We start from the raw sequence: 14,367 nt of genomic DNA, 5'->3' as shown, positions 1-14,367 counted from the left end.
AAATCCCCCTTCTCTTGTTTCCATCTGACAAACTCTTAGACATCAGAACCCCACCCAGATTCACTTTTTCTGGGAAAATTTTCTAGTTCCCCCTTTTCAATAGCATTAATCACTGCTTCTTTGAGAGTAGCTATCTCGTCTTTTATGACAGGTGTCTTTGCAGCTACTAACACTCTGGGCTGGGAGTTCCTGTTTACATGTCTGTGTGCCCCAAATAGAGAGGAATCTTCTCTTCCCGGCCTCTGTACCCCCCTGCCTAGTTCTGATTAGAGTTTGATCAATGGCAGTGTCTGTCAGATATCCCAGGATGATAACACAGCCTCCTTCCACCTTCAGGAGGAAGACGCATTGGGGACCTCGAAAGCCACCAGCTTGGGAAGTCTCACGTGCCAGGTCAAAGTGAGACCCGGGGATGGAGTCGCTCCAGCTGTGTACCTGAAAAAGGGTAGGTCAATGAGCTGGACGGCTCCAGGCCTCAGTGGTTTAACTCCTTCAGTGTTTGGAGCTACTTTCCCGCAGGGTGGGTCGAGAGGGGCCACACTGCCCCAGCCCAAGGAACCAGGAGGCCCATCCTGCAGGTGAGGAGCCGAGGTGCGCGGCAGACACAAAGGCTGCGGACCAAAGCCAGCTGAGGCCAGACCTTGTGCCCCGAGCAACTTCACAGGGCTGCCTGTAATGTGGGGGTGTCTCCAAAAGGGATGGGGTCCTCCTCCTCCCTCTCCCTTTGCTCTCTGCCTTCCCCGAAGCTGCCAGATCTTGTCATGGGCAGTCCAGACCTCCAAGCCCGTGCCTCTCCCCGCCCTGCGCGCAGGACCCTCTCCCACTGCAGTGCACCTGCGCATCACCTGGGGGCGGGGCCGGGGAGACTGCAGTGCGCATGCGCATCACCTGGGGGCGGGGCTGGAGAGACTGAGACGCCAAGGCAGCAAATCAGGTTAGGTCCGAGATTGAGCCTTTGAAGTGGCCTGGCGGGGCTGCCACAGCTGCGGGTTTCTGGACCACATTTTGAGTAGCAACGGTGTCTGGCATTTTGTAGCTTACAGCTCTCTTCCCCCGGCGCCTTTTCATTCCACCCTCCCTGAGATTCTTGGAAAAAGGGGAAAATTGGATCATAATGCTTGTTTTACAGATGAGGCAACTGAGGCTCCCAGAGATCAAGAAAGTTGCCCTAAGTCATATTGCTGGTAAATTGGGGAGCTAGGCTTCACAGAGGGAGACAGCGACATGTCTTGGTCCCTTATGGCATGTGCAGGAGACCCAGTGACGCTCTCCCACGGCCAGCACGCTTCTGACCTGTCTGTCAGGGCCAGGAGAGGTGACAGCTCTGCAGGGTCCTGAGCCTGGTGCCGCGACTAAGCTTTCCCGTGAGCTGGGACGTCCTCCTAGTCCCTGCTCTCTGGGCCCTTGTTTCCCACGGTGGAGCTGCGGGGGGCAGGGAGCCTCCTAGGTGGGTAGGCCCCAGCTCTGCCTCCAGGAGCTGTGTGAGCTGTGGGATCCTGAGCCAGTGTGAGCTGTGTGAGCTGTGGGATCCTGAGCCAGTGTGAGCTGTGTGAGCTGTGGGATCCTGAGCTAGTGTGAGCTGTGTGATCCCGAACAAGGTCCTTGGCATCGTGGGCTTCCGTGATTCCGTTAGTCACGGAGTCACAGGCAAACCGAGGCTGTCGGAAGGTGCGAACGAAGTGACACACGCTGTGCTTTTGGAACAGTGTAGGGCAGGTGCTAAAGGACCAGTGCGGCAGGGGGCTCTCCGATCCTTTTCACTCTTGCTGGAGAGTTTCCGATGACCCAAAGCTATGACTATGGACCAGAGGACAGGCGCGGCAGCCTGACTGGGGACTTGGGGGTTGGAATGAAGGTGGCAGGCATGGCAGTCCCCTAGGTCCCCAGCTCAGGGAAGGGGGCCTGGCTCCCAGCATCTCTGGACTCCCGGCAGCAATGCAGAAGACACCTCTGCCCAGGCCCAGTGCCCGGGCTGACCTGGGGAGCAGGCTTAGGCCACTGCAGGGACGAACGCCTGTGTATTTTTGTCTCTGATCCTTCTTTTGCCAAATATCTCCATCCTGTCTTGAATGAGCGATCCCCTGAGAGAATGGAGTCCAGCCAAGCTGGGTTTTCTCTGATCTCTGGCCAGAGTTGTAGAATTTCTGCCCCAGGGTTTATTCCAATTATTTTTACTACTTGTTTTTAAAAATGACAGAATACCGAGGTTATATTCTGAAAAGGAAAACCAAAATAAATAACTCCTCCCCAAAATGTTCTTTAAAATCATGCTTTGGCCTTTTATCACATTTTTAATAATTGTGATTGTATTTCTTGTAAAGTGTTTGTTATTTTTTCCTCCTCGTCTCCTGAAAGTTTGTACTTTGGGGGAAAATCGCAAGGGAAATTCTGAAGCTTCTTTGCTGCCAGACTAAACCAAAGGCAGGACTGTGCTTTGCTTTTTGTTTTGTTTTGCCTTTTATATTTTTCAAACAGAAAATGCACAGACTCAGCCATTCCAGATCTTGGTGTAATGGAAAAAGAAGGAGGATTGGGATTTAGTGGATCTGGCTTCAGACTCCCACCCCTTCAAGTACTAGCTCTATCTTTGATCAGGAATGACTTCTTTATTTTCCTTTCTGTGAAATGGGGATAAAATGCCAGCGCTGAGGGGGAAAGGACATAGTTTCTGAAAGTCTCCTTCACGGTCCGTGGGACCGAGGAAGTAGACAGCACGTTCATCCACCTGCCTGACCTTAGGTGACCTGGATGACGTGACAGCTTGATGTCTCCAGGACCATCCTCTGTTCATATCCACTTAAAGTCCATGGCCTTGACCTTAGAGGAGGAGCCATAGGGTATTTCAGAATCTAAAGTAGTCAGTGCCTGAAGATCTTTGGTTTTTTGTTTTTGTTTTCATAGAGATTTCTAGCTCTCACTTCACAGGTGCAGTCTAGAAAGAGGAAGCGTCCAGGTAGAACCTGGGACTTCAGGTGTGACCTCCTCCAGCTCGGGTAGAGCTCCCCTCCCAGACCTGGTCCATCGTCTAGGACTCCATTTGGGTCAGCCCATCATGGAGCATCTTATACCTGGTCACCAAGTACCTCTGATAGGATATGCACGTGGCCAGGCACTGTGGATGCAGTTATGATCTAAACAGAGTCACTGGTTGATAAAGGAGTTGGTCCAGAGATAAGAGTACTTCAGAGGATGATATGCGCTTTGATGAAAATGAAACGGGACATTGGGATAAAGATGGATGTGGGCTACCTAGAAAAGCCAAATTCTCAGAGAAGCACCCAGAACAGTGGTTCCTAGGGCCTGGGGGAGGTGGGGGAGCTGGTGTCGAATGGGGCCTGAGCTTCAGTGGGAAGGATGAGACAATTCTGGAGGTGGGTGGGGGTGATGGCTGCACAGCATCTTGAATGGTCTCCATGCTGCTGAAGCCTTGTACACTCAAAAATGGTTACAGTGGTCAATCAGTTGTTGGGTGTATTTTCTGACAATTGAAAAGGGAAAAGGAAGGTGGACATGAAGCTGCTTTGCCAGGAGCTTCAGAGAAGGGGTTGGGACTGAGGGTGAGGAGGATCCCTCCTGCCTAGACCTCAGGGCGGGTGGTCCTCTGGGCGGGGCTGTGGGGAGGAAGCCCAGGGGGCTGAGACATGACTCTGGCGTCCCAAGTGGTCCTGTGCAGTAGAGCTTCCTGCAGGGAGGGAAACGTCCCATAAATCTCTGTGCTCTCAAGTGACAGCCAGTAGCCGCATGTGACCAAAGAACACGTGGAATGTGGCCATTGCCACATGAACTCCCGCGAACTGAAATTGCTATATGCGTCGTCACGTGGCTGTGATGACTGCACCTGACAGCAGGGAATCACAGCTGCCGGGGGCACGTCGCTGTTGCAGGTAGCTTAATTGTAGGGTGAAGGATGACAGAGCCTTCGCAGAGGCACAGACGGAAGCTAAGAGAAATCAAGGGAGGGAGGAGAATCCTAAGGGGGACGGGTCCTTTAAGATAAGCGGGGCTTTGGTGGGGAACAGGCAGGGCTTTCGCCTGGTGCAGGGCGGTCAGGCTGAAAGGGATGAGTGAGCCGGTGCTGGCAGGCCGAAGATGCTGGCTTTTTGGAGACCTGTCATACATCCTCTAAGCCCCGGGCTCATCACTCAGCCTTTAAACGTACAGCGTATCTTTTTAACTGCTCAGCATCCGTGAGGATTACATACCATCAACCCTGCTTACAGACGGGGAAGCTGAGGACTAAGAATTCGATTGCCAGGGGTGCTGTGGAGCTTTGCACGAAGATCCGTCTGCCTCTGAAGCCTGCACACTTGGCTCCTACACCCAAGGTCTCCACCACCTTTAGGCGCATGAGCCAATTCAGACCCGGTGACCCGCTGAGCCACTGGGAGGTCAGGTTGGCCGAGAGAACAGTGTTCTCTATGCCGCTGATCAGCCGTGTCAGCCTGAGCCGGACTGTTCACTTGTCAGACTCTCTTTCCTCAAATGTCAAATGCATAAAATAATAGGACAGACATTTTGGCTATAGTGCAACACACACACACATTTATAGATATTATATGTAAATAATATAACATATATGTAGCATACATAATATATATGTATATGTCACTGAAAAATCTCATATTTGCAAAAGGATACTCTCGAAACAACAGGGCTTATGGGAAAACTAGAGTTAGGGACAGGCAAAACGCAAACCATGCCACTTCTAGCCTAAGGACGGACAAAAATAATAACAATGCTGTTTAAAATGTGAGCAGAATTTTTTTTAAAAGACACGTTAAATCCATCACAAACCACTGCTTCAGGAAATGTGAAGGGCAGAGCAGCTTGCCAAGAGAGGGTGCAAGGAGGGTTGAGGATGCTGAGCTGTAGGACCAGATATGTAAAGAGAAGGGAGAATCGTGGTGGTCACTTTGAAGACAGAGCCACTAGCCACTCGGAGGCCAGAGGAAGCAGGTGGGCTGATGGGCATCGGGTGGTCCTGTGTTTCTGCAGCTTGCGGCCTTCAGATGCATTTGTTAAGTGCTGTGTTGGCCTGTGGTTTGGTGGCATCAGGCGGTGACATGCCGGGGAAACTGCAGATCAACCAGTGCAACCCCAGCATTGCAGCAGCCGAGCTGCCCGTGTTCAAACCACTTTGCATTACAGAAACACGCATGAGGGGGTATAGCTCAGTGGTAGAGCATTTGACTGTGGAAACACACATGATAGCAGAGCAGGCTGAACCTAACTCAAGAGCAATGAACTTGAAGTGAGATCATCTAGGTAAAGCCTCCGTCCTGTGTCTGGGATCTAGTCAGAGCTCAATCAGTATTTGCTGCTGATAATAAAAATAGGTAGTTCCCATCGTGGCTCAGTGGTAACAAACCTGACTAGTATCCATGAGGATGTGGGTTCAATCCCCGGCCTCGCTCAGTGGGTTAAGGATCTGGTGTGTCGTGAGCTGTAGTGTAGGTCACAGATGCGACTCGGATCCTGGGTTGCTGTGGCTGTGGTGTAGGCCAGCAGCTGTAGCTCCAATTTGACCCCTAGCCTGGGAACCTCCATGTACCACAGGTGCACACCTAAAAAAGCAAAAAAAGAAAAAAAAATCACAAAAGCCAATTCTCCACACCTCCCCTTCAGCCCCTCAAAGGTATGGTGGGCATCTGTCCAGGTCTGCTGACTTGGGCCCATAGCTTTGGCCGGCTACATGCTCTTCACACACAGGAGTTCCAGAAGTTTCATGGTGCAGAGAGCACCGGCTGAAGGCACTCTGCACCTGGCATGATCAGAGGATCCACTCTCAGATGCCCAGCACACTCTGCTCAACTTGGCATTGTTTGGAGATCTTAAGAATTTTTTTTCCTGCTTTTTCCCAGGCCAAGAATTTGCCACAATTGGTCAGAAACGCTTCGAACAAACTGGTTTCCAAAACGCGCTCTCTGGACTGTACAGCCCCGTCGTGTTCTCGGCCTCGGGAGCCAGTCTGACTGAGGCCCACCTCTTCTGTCTCCTTGCCTGTGACCGAGATTCCTGTTGCGATGGCTTCATCCTCACACAAGTCCAAGGAGGTAACGTGACAGTGACAGCTGGGCCTCCCTCTTCCACGACCTGTGGTCTCCAAGTTTGGGGAAGGCGAGGGCTGTGAAAGCCAGGATGCTCAACTGGACGCGGCCGAGGGAGCTGCAGGCCCGGCGAGCCCCCCTCACCGAGCAGGTGATAGTCACACCCGCAAAGTCAGGGACATACTTGGACCCTTCCAGCAGGTCACCTACCAAAGGGCCGCTTCACATGGTCATCCTGCATTTTTCCTTCCTGCTGCCTCCATTGTACAGACTGAGAAACTGAGGCTCGGAATTTAAACCAGCTGCTCCTCATCACCCAGCTCATGACACAGGCACATGGTGATGGGGCTAAGGTTTGAGCCCAGCAGCATCTCCCTGCCACTTCTGTCTGAAGCCTGGGTGGCCATACTGGCTCTAAAATGTTAGTTCCTTCCCGTCACCCATGACCATGCACTCTGATTATTGAGTGGGCACCTGCTGTATGCCAGCTCCTGTGATCCAGAGGCCTGGAATTTTCAGTTCTCTCTCAATAGTGGGGAGGGACTTCTGTTTATAAGAACAAATCCATGCCCTTGGCTCTGTAGCCTGGTGCTTGAGAAGGACTTAGGTCAGATGGACCTGGGTTCTGGTTGGACTCTGTTGCTTTCTGGCTGTGCAGTCTTGGACAAGGTGCTTAGACTAAGTTGTAGTTCTCTTCTTCATGAAAGAGAGAGAGTGATAGTCCTATTTAACCTCTTGCTATAAAGATACTGGGTGTGTGGAGTTCTCACTGTGGCTCAGTAGGTTAAGAGCGTTACATAGTGTCTGTGAGGATGCAGATCCGATCCCTGGTTTCACTCAGTGGGTTTAGGATCCGGCATTGCTGTGAAGTGCAGTGTAAGTTGCAGACAAGGCTCAGATCCTGCGTTGCTGTGGCTGTGGTCTAGGCTGGCAGCTGCAGCTCTGATTTAACCCCCTAGCCTGGCAATCTCCATATGCTGCAGGTATGGCCCTAAAAAGACAAAACAGGAGTTCCTATCGTGGCACAGCAGAAGCGAATCTGACTAGGAACCATGAGGTTGTGGGTTCAATCCCTGGCCTTGCTCAGTAAGCGAAGGATCTGGTGTTGCCGTGAGCTGTGGTGTAGGTCGTAGACGCGGCTCGGATACTGAATTGCTGTGGCTGTGGCGCAGGCCGGCAACAACAGCTCTGATTCGACCCCTAGCCTGGGAACCTCCGTATGCTGCGGGACTGGCCCTGAAAAAAAAAAGATAAAAAACCAAAGCAAAAAAAAAAAAAAAAAAAAAAAAGACAAAACAAACAAAAAACAAATTGAAGGTTTTTAGCAACCCTGCATCAAGCACGTCTATCGGTGCCATTTTTCCAGCAACATTTGCTCATTTCTTGTCTCAGTGTCAAATATTTCAGACTTTTCCATCATTATCACATTCCTTACGATGATCTGTGATCTTTGACGTCGCAGTTGTGAACAGATCACCACTTGCTGAAGGCTCCCATGATGCTCAGCCTGTTTTAGCAGTGTTTTTAAGTTACGGTACAGACCTTGTGTCCTTAGATGTGGCGCTGTGCTTACACACTTGGCAGACTGCAGGGTAGTGTGAACACAACTTTTATAGGCACTGGGAAAGCCCCAAATCCGTGTGACTCACTCTTGCGATATTGGCTTTGTTGGGGTGGCTCTGGAAGCAGACGCACACCAGCTCTGAGGGGTGTCTGTCCGTGTCTTTCTGTGTGTCTGTATTTAGGAGCATTTCGATTCAAATCCCAGGGCCCTTTTGCCTTCTTCAAAGTGAAGTCTCCTCCGAGGACACCGTCCCTGCCCCAGATGTCGGAATCCTCCCCAGACCCTAGGGTTTTTCAGGTTGGACAGGTTGATTTCATTCCTCTTAGGATCACATGTGGAATAGTTATTTTGTCCCATGGAGCAGAAAGCAGAAATGTTCTTCCAGGACATTTCGGGCGAGCCGCTTGCCTGCCCTCCCCTCCCCGTGTAACCTGCCATCTGTGCCTTACGTTGAGCCGAACCCACAGCTCGCAAGCCCGCCAGTTAAGCGTCTCTTCGAGACACACATAAAACATCAGGCAGATGTTTTTCCCAGTCTTGCCTGGTGGGCAGACCTGGAGTTTTAACTGATGAAGCTTTGTCTGGATCTGCCAATGGCCAGGGACAGACTCCCACGGCATCCTTTTCCTGCCGTCTGGAAAGTCACTTCGTTTCTGGTAGAGGCCCCTCCCGGCAACCGCCACCCTCCCGCAGGGCTCCAGCCCCTCCTCCTCCAACCCCGAAAAGGCTTTGTTTCCACTGATAATGAGTAATGAAAATGCATGAGGCTGCTGCATTTCGTGAGCGTACTTGTACCTCAGCAGGTAGTTGAGGCCACTTGGAAGTGGGGCTCAGGGGCACTCGTGGGGCCCGAGGCTCCCGGGAGTGTAACTGAAGCCAGCTGACAGGATCAGCAAAGTGGCTTCTCATCTCGGGCTGGCGCCACCTCTCAGGCACCTGGAGTTCTCGTCCTCCCTTGAGCATCCGTGAAGGAAGAAGGCTACCTGCGTCTCTCTCCCCGCCTCTCGTTTCATCCCGTGGTTCCGTTCTGTGGCTCGTGGAAGGGGCAGCCGCGGAACTCAAGAGGAGGTCTGGGGTCTGGGCAGGCTCTTCGGCACCTCTGCCGCCCTGGGCTCGGGCTCCGGCCAGGCCGGGGGAGGCCCTCTTGGCCTCTGGTCCTTCCTCTAGGGCTGAGCAGTCAGACAGCCATTCTCCCTCTCCGTGTCTCCACTGCCCCATCTGCGAAATGATCAGGTCTAACTGGGTCAGGGATTCCAGAGCCAGGCTCTGCGCTAGAATCATCTGAGGTGCCATTCACAATCTCTGAGTTCCAGCTGCCACCCCCACCCCCACCCCGCTCACGAGCTGTCAAATCAGAGCCTCTGTGGTTGGTGCTGAGAAACAAGCATGTTCAAAACTCTGTTTCTGACATAATCGGCCCAAGAACCGCGGGTTGAGAACCACCACTTTAGTGGGTCTCTAAGGCGGCTTCTCACCACAGAGATGCTAACGGTGATAGTGATGATGAGGCTTTTTATTTTATTTTATTTTATTTTTTGTCTTTTGAAGGCCGCACCCACGGCATATGGAAGTTCCCAGGCTAGGGGTCTAATCCGAGCTGTAGCCCCTGGCCTACCCCACAGCCGCAGCAATGCCAGATCCAAGCCGCATCTGCCACCTACACCACAGCTCATGGCAACGCCGGATCCTGAACCCACTGACGAGGCCAGGGATCGAACCTGAAACCTCATGGTTCCCAGTCAGATTCGCCTCCCCTGCGCCACAGCAGGAACTCCTGATGAGGCTTTTTAACTATTCAGGTTAAAAGTGGGACAAGAGAAAGCCCAAATGTCAGGTTCATAAGCAAGACATCCACAAGTCATCTACTTTGGGGAAATTTTAGTGAGAGAAATCTGAAGCTTATCTGAATTTTACATAAATTAGGGTAAGGAAGGGAGCAGTAGCTGGGAGGTGATATGTTTCCTTTTTCTCCCCCCTCCAGGAGTATCCGAGCCACTATACTGCCTAACAGGGTTACGTATCCAAATGATACAGGAATTATTTAATTTCAGGACCTTGGTAAATTTGGGTAATGTCCTTACCTTACAGGAGGCTGTTTCCCCATCAGTGAGGTGGAGATAATATTGTAATAAGAATTAAGGGGATTGGAGTTCCTGCTGTGGCTCAGCGGTAATGACCCAAGTAGCATCCATGAGGACCCAGGTCTGATCCCTGGCTTCACTCAGTGGGTGAACGATCCGGTGTTGCTGTGAGCTGCAGTGTAGGTTGCAGAAGTGACTCAGATCCCAAGTTGCTGTGGCTGTGGTGTAGGCCGGCAGCTGCAGATCCAATTTGACCCCTAGCCTGGGAACTTCCATTTGCCACAAGTGAGGCCCTAACAAGCAAATAAAAAAAAGAAAAAAAAGAAAAAAAAATTAAGCGATTAATGTCTTCACAGGCAGTGACACTTCATAGGCATCCAAAATATTCGAGGTATCTGTATTTACACACCACTTTGAAATTGCCATCAAATTCAGTTAGCTTGGAGGCCTTTCTACAACTAAATAAAGTCATCATATTAGGGCAGCCTTTTAACAATTCAGAGTTAGAAGATATATTCAAGACAAAATAGTCCAACACCTCCCAACCACCAAATCTAATAGTAGCTTTCTCTCTATTTATCCGGGGGATGTGGGCACACAGCTGTGGTTTGGCTACATCCAGAGACAAGAAGCTCATTCCTCACAAGGAAGCTTGTGCCATGGTACAAAAACTCCTGGCTTTTAATAGTCCCTTACTTTCAATCTAAATACTCCTTCCAGATTGATTGATTGAGAGTGAGTGTGTGGGTGGGTGTGTGTATGTGTGTGTGTATGAGAGTGGGGGCGGGGAAGGAGGGGCGGTGGCGGGGGAGAGAGAGAGACGGAGGGAGGGAGAGAGACCACTCTTTATTTCCTTGAAGCCTCAAAAAGATGGAAAATGGAGACAGAGGATTCTGGCAGAAGGACCCCTGGTGGCATCGGAGATGACCCTACTGCTGACCCCATGAAGAAGGGCTGTACGGGGGGAGGAGAGGGTCACAGGCCTGGGGTCCCCTTAGGAGTTTGCCCGTGAGACAACTGCAGGACCGTCAGGGAAGGATAACCAGGCTCCCGAGGTCCGGTGTCCCTGTCCGCTCCCGAGGGGTTGCTGCCTGTCCAATCCCACCAGCCTCTTGGGCACAGACGCGGCAGGTCTCCAAAGGGGCTCTGCTTGTCCCCAGCACATCGACCGCCCCTCCCTCTCGTGACTCTGCAGGTCCCATCATCTGTGGGTTGCTGAGCTCCCCTGACGTCCTGCTTTGCCATGTCAGAGACTGGAGGGACCCTTCTGAAGCCCAGGCTGATGCCACGTGTCCTGGGGTGACTTACGACCAGGACAGCCGCCAGGGGACGCTGCGTCTGGGAGGCCAGGAGTTCAAGAGTAAGTCTCGGCCTTCTAGCTCTGTGTGTTGCTTCACTGTCATTGTCCACACCAGCAAGGCGTGCTGCTCTGCTGTGCGTCCTCCCCGTAGCCTGGGGTTCCGTCTGCCTCTGGGTTGGGCTGAGTGAGAGCTGGTGTTGACCAGAAAGAGTAGGGGAGGAACTGAGCCGAGGTCAAGGGAGCCGTGTGGTTGGTCTCTCGAAGGTGATCCCCTAAGGGCTGGCGGAGACCAGGTCCTGCCTCCCAGAGAAGTTTCCGGGCCCTTCTTCACAGTGTACAGCAGCTCTTGGGAGTCTCATGGCACAGAGCTCGATGTCACCTCCTCCGAGAGCCCGCCCTGATTACCCAGAGAGCTTATTGCCTCCTCCTCTGCGGGGCTTTGCACACACTCCATGCCTTGCTCTTAGGCAGAGGGCTGTCCCCCAAACTGTGCCTTTTTCTGGCTGCTCACCAGCTCAGCTGAGAGTTTGCTCGTGGTGTTGCATCCCAGCTTTGGACACCAGCTGCGTGGCCTCGAGCAAGCCAGTGGATATCTTCAGGCCTAATTGCTAGTGGGGTAATGACCGTTCCCCTCTCACTGGGTTGCTTTGAAGATGAAAGGAGAGGTTGAATGATAATAGTAGTGACAGAAATGTCTGTTACATCATCACACTCACTAGGAGCCAGGCGCCACTCCAAGGTCTTGGCCTGTTCTTTTTTTCCTTATTAGGGCCGTGCCTGTGGCATGTAGCAGTTCCTAGGCTAAGGGTTGCAGGTCTTGACCTTTCTAACTCACGGATCCTTGACGGGATGCTTGAGGGAGGCTCTAATATTATCATTATCCCCATTTTACAGCTGAAGAAATGGAGGCACACGAGGTGAGGTCTTCTCAAGGTCTCAGAGTTTCTAAGGAGATGGGCTGGGACCTTAAAGCAGGCATCCTGGCTCCAAAGTGAGCTTCTTAACTGCTTCCCTATGTTGGCACTTACAGATGTTGCCTGTGGAGAACTTAGCACACATAGTGTTGCTGTTAGATGGTGCTATCATTCTCATTGAGGAATGTCATTGTTGGAGTCCCCACCATGTCTCAACAGTAACAAACCCGACTAGTATCCATGAGATTTCGGGTTCAACCCCTGGCCTTGCTCAGTGGGTTAAGGATCCAGTGTTGCCATGAGCTGTGGTGTAGGTCAAAGATGCAGCTTGGGTCTGGTGTTGCTGTGGCTGTGGCTGTGGCCGGCAGCTGCAGATCCAATTTGACCCCTAGCCTAGGAAACTCCATGTGTAGCAAGTTCGGCCTAAAAAGCAAAAAAAAAAAAAAAAAAGAAAGAAAAAAATCTGTCATTTTTTTTTGTTAAATTTTTAAGAACTGGATTTATTATATAACACACAGTAAGAGCTGTGTCTTATTAATTTCTGGATTCACACCATGGAGCATAAAACCTGGCATGGAGAATATACATAGTATGTGTGAAGTGCCTGTTTACCAAAGCCTGGAAAAAGTATTGTGGAATTTGGTGGAATTCCATGAGGATTAGTTTCTTTTGGGGTGAATAAAATCAAATAACTTATTTATATGATGGGTGGTAAACATATGGTATCCATTACTCTGAGAGGTAGCCCCGGGGGAAAACTAGCATTTGAAGAAGGACATACGATCCATTCACGGGCAATAAATCCAGAATGAATTGCTTAACACAGAGCACGTGCTTGGGTCGTGCCCAAGACATGAAGACTGTGCCCTCGTCTGGTCTCCTGGAGAAGGAGTGATTACCAAAGCCTTTTCTTTCTTTTTTTTTTTTTTTTTAATTTATTATAGTCGATTTACAATGTTCTGTCAGTTTCTACCCTACTGCAAAGTGACCCACTTATACATTTAAACACATTCTTTTTTTCACATTATCCTCCATCATGTTCCATCACAAGTGCTGTACCGCAGGATCTCATTGCTTATCCACTCCAAATGCAATAGTTTGCATCTACTAGTCCCAAACTCCCAGTTCCAAAGCCTTTTCAAGTTTTCTTTTTCAGTGTCCTGTGTGTGTATGTGTGTGTCTATTTTGGGGCGAGGGCAAAGCCTTGAGAAGGGAAAATCCTTTGTTGGGGTATCTCAGGCAGCCTGAGGTGTATGCCTGATGTTCAAAATTGAAGGTTGTCCCCAACACTGACTGATCAGGAGTCCACCCCCAATTGAGGCAAGAGGGCAGAAATCTTTCCTTTCCACACGAAGAGGTCAGGGTTACTTAAGTTCTTACTAAAGTGTGAGTAGCTGATAAAAACCTTTCCTAATGGAAAGTACTGCTGGAGGAGTCCGAGTACCTGAACAACGGAAGGAGACCTGGCGGGATGCATTAGGTGCATGCGGGAGGGCGCTAGGATGACAAGGACCTACTCTGTCCCTCCCTTTCCTTCCACTGAGAAAATGGTTAGACGGTCCTTAAAACTCAGACTGGGAGCGGCCCTCGGGATTCGAATCCCAGGGTGAGTGCTTCCTGGCTGTACGACCTCCCCGCGCGGTGCTCTTTCCAGTTGTAAGATGAGGATAAGGATGACCTCTGACACGCAGGGATGTTGGAAGGATTAGAGGAGAAATGCAGGCGAAGAGCTCGATGTAGTGCCTGAGCGAGGTGGGTCCCCAGCAGATACTAGAGATCACCGGGCAATGGTTTGCATTTAAACTACTAGAGTTGGGAGTTCCTGTGGTGACTCAGAGGAAACAAATCTGACTAGCATCCATGAGGATGCAGGTTCGATCCTTGGCCTCGATTGGTGGGTTAAGGATCTGGTGTTGCCCTGAGCTGTGGTGTAGGTTGTAGACACGGCCTGGATCCTGAGTTGCTGTGGCTGTGGTGTCGGCCAGTGGCTACAGCTCTGATTGGACCCCTAGCCTGGGAACCTCCATGTGCTGCGGGTGCAGCCCTAAAACGAGCAAACAAACAAAAATACTGGCCTTGGATCCTGCTTCCCCACCCCTCCACCCCCAGTTCCATGACCTTGTCAAAGTACTTAAGCCCCCTGAGCCTCACGGTTTTTGTCTGCAAACTGGGGACGTTGCTTAATGCCTTGTGTAATGCAGAGCTATAATGCTGTCCAGGCTGCAGCTTAAGGTACTGTTTTCTGAACCCTAAGTCCCTGGTCCTCCACCTGCACATCTGGCGGAGGCGCTCTGTAGGCCGACGGGTCTGGACCCCTGCTTTTACTGACCAGTTCACTACCACTGAGCCACAGCAGGAGCCCCAGTGGGCCTCCTATTTGCCCATCCTAGCAGCTGATGGAGGATCAGAGGCCACAGAATGGCCTTCTGCATGTCTCTCCTCTTTTGTTGAGCCAGCCAAT

General features: G+C 51.2%; 1 protein-coding gene across 2 annotated transcripts in view; it reads left to right on the top strand.

Moving 5' to 3' along the window:
- Positions 1-14,367, top strand: part of TG (thyroglobulin) — a 224,041-nt gene that overhangs the window by 53,799 nt on the left and 155,875 nt on the right. For both annotated transcript variants that reach the window (NM_001168418.1, XM_021088574.1), the window contains 3 exon segments: positions 337-445; positions 5,862-6,053; positions 10,888-11,052. In NM_001168418.1, coding sequence (NP_001161890.1) covers positions 337-445; positions 5,862-6,053; positions 10,888-11,052 — 466 coding nt within the window.

This window comes from Sus scrofa, chromosome 4 (genome assembly GCF_000003025.6).
Source record: "Sus scrofa isolate TJ Tabasco breed Duroc chromosome 4, Sscrofa11.1, whole genome shotgun sequence".
Lineage (NCBI taxonomy): Eukaryota > Metazoa > Chordata > Mammalia > Artiodactyla > Suidae > Sus > Sus scrofa.
The sequence above is the reverse complement of the archived record's forward strand: the minus strand, read 5'-3'. Positions and strand labels throughout refer to the sequence as shown.